At 43.5% G+C, this 7,826-nt stretch overlaps 1 protein-coding gene across 1 annotated transcript; it reads right to left on the bottom strand.

The window, feature by feature from the left end:
• Positions 1-1,893: 1,893 nt before the first annotated feature.
• LOC120824230 (trace amine-associated receptor 13c-like) lies at positions 1,894-3,255 on the bottom strand. Its single transcript, XM_040184905.2, has 2 exons — positions 3,083-3,255; positions 1,894-2,925 (listed from the first exon to the last, which is right to left on the bottom strand). The coding sequence occupies exons 1-2, from the start codon at positions 3,253-3,255 to the stop codon at positions 2,124-2,126; spliced, it is 975 nt and encodes a 324-aa protein (XP_040040839.2). The 3' UTR covers positions 1,894-2,123.
• Between the last annotated feature and the right edge of the window lie 4,571 nt (positions 3,256-7,826).

Raw genomic sequence — 7,826 nt, 5'->3', positions numbered from 1 at the left:
CATGCTGGTAGTGATTATTTTAACTATAAAGGCAATCACTCCTTTGTCCTCATGGCAATATGCGATGCGAGGTATCGCTTTACAATGGTGGATGTCGGAGGGTACGGACGGGAAAGCGACGGCGGCATTTTCAAAGAGAGCAGTTTTGGCAAAATGCTGTCGACCAGAAGATGAACCTGCCGCCATCAACGCACCTTCCTGGGACCACAACCAATGCCCCACACTCAGTGTTAATTTCGTCGACGGAAACTATGACAACATTTTTTCGTTAGCGACCTTTTTTTCCATGACTAAGACGTGACGAAAACGATCTTAAAAAATAAAAACTATGACTAAATCTATTCTAACTTTCCTTAACGAGCTGAGACGAAAATGTTGGTGGTTGACGAAGTCACAATACTTTTTCCCTCCTAAATTTGCACGCAACTGACAGACAACAGACAGGCAAAGTACGGCGGTTATTAACGCGTCATGATGACGTCATCCACGAACCCAACACGCTCGGTCGCAGCGGTGCAGCGGTGGTTCTTGTGCACCGACTACGGACCGCGACGACTATTTTATGCTTCGGCGAGTTTGAACGTGAGCTTCGTTAGTTTAGCTCAGCTGTCTCGGGTTAGCTGACTGTTAGCAGGCTGAAGCCGCGCTGCTTCACAGAAACATGACCCGTTTAAAGACTGTCGGACATTTCTGCTCTTTTCTCTGGCGACGGCAGGCAGCGTTTCTTCAGATGAGACGGTCCGTTACAGGCTTCTCCAAACACGTCTAACATAATAAAAGTCATTGCAGGTTCTGAAGCCAAGAAAATAATGTATTGCACCGATTTTGGACGTTACGGTCTCTTTAGTTGGGATAGTGGAAACAATAAAGGACCATGAAGTTTCCGGTGGCCATGTCAAAAGCATTGCAAGTAACCAGACAAAGACCACAAAGTGTTGCGTTTAGGTCCCTGGTCCTCATGAAGTTGTTACGCCTTTGCCAATTTGTTAAATTGCCTCGCAAATAAATGCTTTGGCATTTTGTTAAAATCCAAATCCTTTCATGTAATGATTTTTCACATGTCATTTATATCAGCTCACACAAACACTTCAACCATTTGTTCTTGGCCCGGCTCCTCTGTCACATTTTACAACCCATTGTGGCCGCGAGTTTAAAAGTTTGCCGACCTGCTATAGACCTGTCCTATGAGGGACATCTATAGACCTGTCCTAGGAGGGACATCTGATGGACAACCAAGTACTGCAAGCTAGACTATTATGCAGCTGTAGACACAACACAGGGGGTCCCTGGGCCTGAGAAGGGAAGAAAAGGAGTTTAATATGGCTGTTAAATGGGAGTAAAACTAGACTAAAACTAATTAGATTTTAGTCTAGTTTTCGTCGACGAAAACTAGACTAGGCTGAGGTCTCAGCTGATGAGGAGGTGGATGGCTCGGAGGAGGCCTCAGCTGATGAGGAGGTAGATGGCTCGGAGGAGGCCTCAGCTGATGTCGTCTTTTGAACCAATAGCAATCAGCACTAAAGTTTTTTCTCACACTAAGATTTTTACACTGTAATGTAATTAATTCATGGTTCACATTTAACATATATTGAAACTCCCACGATAAAATGAATGGCCTTTTCGGGCCGATATAATGACTCACTTATATTGTATCTTACATATATAAAATCAGTTAATCTGCATTACCTTAATTTCAATTAAAATAATAAAACATGATATTGCTGTTAATTAATTCAGTATATTCGTCATGTATTAAATGTATTTATTCACATTTAGTCACATAATTCGAAAGCACAATCTATTCCATTTTTATGTTTTTCTTTCACATTTTGAAGATGCTTGCCTTGTTTTTAAGGCTGTACATGTGCTTGCGCTTTCTACATATAATCAGTTCATAATAAAGATAGAAGCGGCAGGGTAACAAGGGAATGTATCAGAGGGATAGTGTTGTAAAATACAGGTGTACCAGGTTATTGTAGGTCTGCCCAGGGAAAAAAATTGACCATTTGCTTTGGCCCAATAAGTTGAGGTGAAAAGGGAAATCCTGATTATTTTGCACTATGAATAAAATTCTTCATATTGTTCAGGCTAAAAGTTTAAATTTAGACACATGCAGCGTGCCGCTAAAGCATGTTGGTCCGATAGGAACCAGACTTCAGTATCTGAAGTGTAACAATGACCTTAATTGATTTTCTGAACCAGGGGTAGAGAATGGCATAGATCAGAGGGTTGAGACAAGAGTTACAATTACTCAACCATATTACAATCGTTACAGATGAGGTTGGGTACACGTTATTTTGAGATGTAAGAACAAAACAGTAATATGGACAAATACATATCAGAAACACAACTACAAGAACACCAAGATTCCTGGCTGCTTTCATTTCAGACTTTTTAACGGTTGCTTTCAGTGTCACAACTGCAATGTGAGACCGCATGGCACGAGCCTGGTACACAGCCACCACAAATATTCTCATATATAGTATGATAATAACAGTAATGGGAAAAATGAATGTAACAATTAGATCAAAAATACTAGCGATGTAGTTCATGTCAATGACACACTGTCCTATGCAGGAGTTGTACCTGCCTGGATGTTGCAGGTTATTCTTAAGCAGTACACTGTTAATTAAAGCAGCAAACATCCAACACAGACAAACACAGACTTGAACGCTTTTTCGCTTGACTTTGGTGAAATAATGCAGAGGATAACAAATAGCCACATATCGATCCACTGATATGAGCACCATTGTTTCAATTGAGGACAAAAAAACAACGGATGATAGAATCAACCAAAGATAACACATGACATCTCCGAGCAACCAGCAGCCCTCGATCATTGTTTGAAAGATCATGAAGAGGCCCATGAAGAAATCTGAGACGGCCAGAGAGAGGAGAAGGAGGTTGGTGGGGGTCTGGAGCTGCCTGGAGGGAAACGGATATTGATATTCGGATCAATAATTATGGCATTATGGGATCTATCAGATATAAATACACAATTCAAGAAAAATGAATTAGCAAAATCTACAAATTTGTAACACTGGTTTCAGAAATGAATAATAACAATAATACATGTCACTACTTGAAGTGGGAGATGGAGATGATGACCAGCAGGTTGAGAACTACAGTGAGCAGAGAGATGGAGGACAACAAAATGTAAATCAACGTTGCTTCTAAGTGAGGATGAATTGTTTTTCTGCATGAGGTGTTGATGAGTTGTGGAAAGCAAAGTTCAGTTCCCACCAAGGTTTCCATCACCGGCGAGGAGAAGCTGCAGAACAGCTTCAGCTGACTGGCCAAAGCTTCTTGTCTTACAACTGATTTGTCTCTTTACTTTGGGTCCACCCCTCCTATTGCATCACCTCACTGTTGTTTCTTTCTCCATGGAGATTGAAGAACAATAGTTACCCTGCTCAACTTCCTTCCCACTGGAGATGACTGTTGCGTTTCGATGTTGACCTTTGACCCAGGACTTTCTGATCATGTGCAATGTTTTTCATACCAATGTCAAAAGATTGTTTAAGTGTTTACGATTAAAGTCTTTTTCTTTTTTCAACTCTGCATTTGAGTCCTGCCTCTGCCTACACCCATTGACCCCCCCCCATACAGTTCCACACTTGCCCCCCACTGTACTAACTAATCAATTTGGAGATGTAGTGTGAAATCCCGACCACATTGCTGTGGAGTTCTGTTGTGATTGTATGAGTGCATAATGTAATTTTTGTAATGTAATTATGTAAGTAAAAATGTAAGTAAAAAATGTAAGAAGTTGGCGAATCTGCAGGGAACTTTATCACAGCAGTGCACAAGCTAGCTGAGAATGTCGTCTTGAGTGCGTGAAGATATGATCTGAGACAGGATTGTTGGCGGCATACGTGGTGCCAAATAAAAGTAAAGCTGCAGCTCAATCCAAAATCGGTTGTAGCTACAGCCATAGTTCCAGTGAGGTAGCTCGAAGAGGTGAAAAAGCAGTTATTCTCCAGACAGCCAATTCACTGGAGCAAATAGATGCAGTGTCTGAACAGTATGAGACAAGCTTATAGGAAAAAGTCTGCTCAAGGCGTAAGCCGTTTTCAGCCTTAGCCTGCCTAAACCAACCCAAAGCAGTGTGAGAAGTGTGGCAAAACCCCTACACATGCATGGACTGAATGCCCAGCAAAAGATGTTGAATGTAGAAAATGTCAAAAGGGGGGACACTTTGCATCTGTGTGCAGATCAGCTCAAAAGCTAGAATCCATTGAGGAGGATTATGTGGCGGCTTATTTGGGAGCTGTTAACCATCCACAGTCGTCTACATGAACTGAAAGGCTTACCATAAATGGTGGCCCGTGACTGCGATTCCAGAAACAGAATACACGGAAGATAAATACGGCAGCTACACAGTGACACGCCGACCTCTACTGGGCCCTGCCGGTCAACCTTTGAATGTCAATGGGCAAGCGCATGCTGTCATTCAAAGAGGCAACAGAAAGTTTGAGGAGGAGGTGGTCATCGTGAAAGACCTGACCACACCCTTATTGGGCCTGTCAGCCATTCGCAGACTGCAGATGCATGGTGAACTTTTTAGTAAAATTTTCACCACGCCTACCCGACTTGACAATGCCCATTCGCGATCTGTTAAAGACAGAACAGCTGGACATGGGGAGCACCCCAACAGAAAGCATTCCTGGACACTAAGATAGAATTGGGGTCAGAGACTGCCCAATACAGCCCAAACCGTTTCATGGTGTCAGCGGATGCCTCTTTGTATGGACTAGGAGGCATCTTGACACAAAGACAGCTAGGCAGTGAGTGGAGGAGACCTGTTGGCTTCAAGACCAAAGCAGAGTCAAGATATACCCAAATAGAAAAAGAGGCTTTAGCTACGACCTGAACATGAGCGCCTGTACAGATACTTGAGCGGCCTGGATTTTACCATAAGAACAGACAAGCCACTCATAACACTCCTGAAGTCCAGAGCACTGGATAACCTTCCACCGAGGATTATCAGATTCAGAGATTCATAACACACGAGACCTGACATCCTGCAGAGACTTCACCAGGGACATCAAGGGATCAACAAATGCCTAGCTAGGGAGAAAAGAATCAGTCTGGTGGCCAGGCATCACGTCTGCTGTGAAGCTCTCAGACACCTGTCGAGCTTCTGCTCACGACTGACCTCCCGAGCAGACCATGGCAGATGGTCGCAGCAGATCTTTTCCAATGGCAGAATGGGAACTATTTAGTCATGATATATTGAGTTTTGCACCCTACCCAACAGCTAAACAGACTATTGCAAGATTTAAAGCTGTGTTTTCTAGGTATCGATGCCCAGAAGTGCTAATCATGAACAACAGTCCTCAGTTTGGAAGAGATTATAACTTTAAACACGTGACAAGCAACTATTCCCGTTGAACTGAGGTTGTTGTTGAAGTTTTATGCTGAAATGGGTTCTTCTTTAGGGCTAGAAAGTCCATCATTTCAGTGACATTAAGCACGTTCTTATGTAGCCATAGAGGCCTAAACAAAGTATTAAGAATGGTTAGGACATTCTTTATTGCTCGGACATTTGAAGTTACAAAGTTATTGGGAAACAAATATTTAGCCTTTGAGTGTTTTTTCAAAGTTGAAATTTCCGGACAGCTACACATTACATTACATGTTATTTAGCAGACACTTTTATCCAAAGCGACTTACAATAAGTGCATTTCAACCATCAAAAGAACAAGAAACGAGAAAGTGCAATTTTTTTACACCTCGCCAATGATGATTGTTTCACGCCAGAGAAACGCGGCTCTTTACCGCCTTCTGTCCATCATCAGGGCTTCCCAATAGGTCGAACGGCAAGCAGTGCCGGTCGATCGCCTGCCATTGGGGAAAAAAAAAAATCACATCTGCTCGGCCTGGATGCGTCCTCGACTGACGGTTTCCTCGCTTCTGACAGATGTACGGCTTGTTGTATTTTTATATCGATTTGTATTGCGCTTACGGCCAAAAGGGGTGGGCGAGGTTGGGTGGGGGTTGGTCGGGCAATGGAACCGGTCAACGGGAGGAGAGGGTGGGGGGTAGATCGCCATGACTTAAATCGATTGAAAAGTAGCTCATGAGCCAAAAAGGTGTGGGAACCTCTGATCAACGGTCTTTAGATTTAAAGCATAGGTCACTAACTGGCGGACCGCGGTCCGGGTCCGGACCCAGGGGCCGTCCCATCCGGACCCGCACTGCCAGCCAAAACAGAAGGTTGTGATTTAAAACCTGACGGCGTTTTTATTTTTTTTACCTGGCGGCGCGGCGCGGCTTTTGCAGTATTTACGGTAGTGGTTTAGCGGATGAGGAAACGCACAGACCAATTGCATGCGAGCCAACTCAGCCAATCAAATCTATGCATTCTCGCCGGTAAACATTACGTCTCAAGACAGCGCTGCGCCCGCGCTGAGAGATGAGAAAGTTAGAGAAAGAAAAAGAAAGATAGCAACACATTTAGAAAACAAAGGGAGAGAAACGGACGACTGTGCCGGAGAAAGTTGAGGACAAGTCGATTGAGACAGAGAAAGGGAGAGAAACATAAAGAACAAATGTCGCTCTCCAAAAAAAGAAAAGTTGACAGCGAAAATAGAGTATTTAATCCGTTATGGACAGACTCATTTTTGTTCATACTTCCTACAGGGAGCACAAAACCAGCGTGTCTTATATGTTCAGAAACCGTGGCACTTATTAAAAGTGGCAATGTGAAACGCCATTATGAGACAAAACATAAAGGTTTTGAACAAACATACCCACTCAAATCCGAAGTGAGATGACAGAAAACAAGTGGCCTCACAGCCCAATATGAACAGTCAACCAGGACCCTGAGCCACACGTTCGCTGCCCAACAACATGCTCATGAGGGTTCCCTCAGAGTTGCTTGGATTTTGGGGCAACACAAAAAGCCGTTTACTGATGGAGGGCTTGTCAAAGAACGCATGAGTGTCGTCGCTGAAACATTACTTGACGGAAAACCAAAACAAGAGCTTTGTGATAAGATAAAGCAAATACCCATGTCAGCATCATCTGCCATAAAATAGGTGAAATATTAACTCAGGATGTGCTAACCCAGCTAGATGAAGCCATACATAAGGCACCATGTGTAGGCTTAGCTGTGGATGAGTGCACTGACATCTGTGACAATGCTCAGCTGTTAGTGTATGTCACGTTTTTCAACACAGACCAGAAAGCATTCTGTGAAGATCTGTTAGGTGTCACTCCCCTTCAAACCAGTACAAGAGGAGAAGATATCTACCTGGCCATTAAGGAGATTCGAGCCAACACAAGTGGTTTCAATAGCCACAGATGGAGCCCCTGCTATGATAGGGAGAGAGAAAGGAGCTGTAGCAAGACTGAAAGAGGACAATCCAGAGCTCATAGCTTACATTGCATCATTCACCAATCTGTCCTCTGTGCCTCCCTGTCAGATGAGCATGCTGAAGTGATGAATACAATGATGAAAATGATCAATTTTCTCAGGGCATCCTCTTCCACCCAGCATGCAGCATGCCAATGCTGATGATCTTTTGCCGCACAATAATGTGAGATGGCTCAGCAAAGGGAAGGTCTTAGCGCGCTTTTGGTCCATCAGGAGGGAAGTAGCATCTTTTTTGGCAGAGCTAAGACATCAGAAGGCAACGCAGTTTTCTCTCTTTTTAGGAAATGAGAAACAGATGGATAATGTGGCCTTTTTTCCCAGCAGTGCAGGAACAGGTACAGGGACAGAGAGACGTATCTTCTTTTGTTGACTTCATTGATAAGCTGATCGTAAACTTCAGCAACCGTTTTGACAGCTTCAGCTTTGGACAGCAGCTCACCATGTT

Source organism: Gasterosteus aculeatus, chromosome 8 (assembly GCF_964276395.1).
Source record: "Gasterosteus aculeatus chromosome 8, fGasAcu3.hap1.1, whole genome shotgun sequence".
NCBI classification, from domain to species: domain Eukaryota; kingdom Metazoa; phylum Chordata; class Actinopteri; order Perciformes; family Gasterosteidae; genus Gasterosteus; species Gasterosteus aculeatus.
Note: the sequence above shows the minus strand (reverse complement) of the source record. Positions and strands in the feature narration are given on the sequence as shown.

What these genes read in the sequence shown, in the direction of transcription:
- LOC120824230 (XM_040184905.2), bottom strand. Translation starts at nt 3,255, where the DNA reads ATGGAAACCTTGGTGGGAACTGAACTTTGCTTTCCACAACTCATCAAC. An exon ending in ATCTCCATCTCCCACTTCAA is followed by an intron (nt 2,926 to 3,082) that starts GTAGTGACATGT and finishes GTTTCCCTCCAG; the next exon opens with GCAGCTCCAGACCCCCACCA.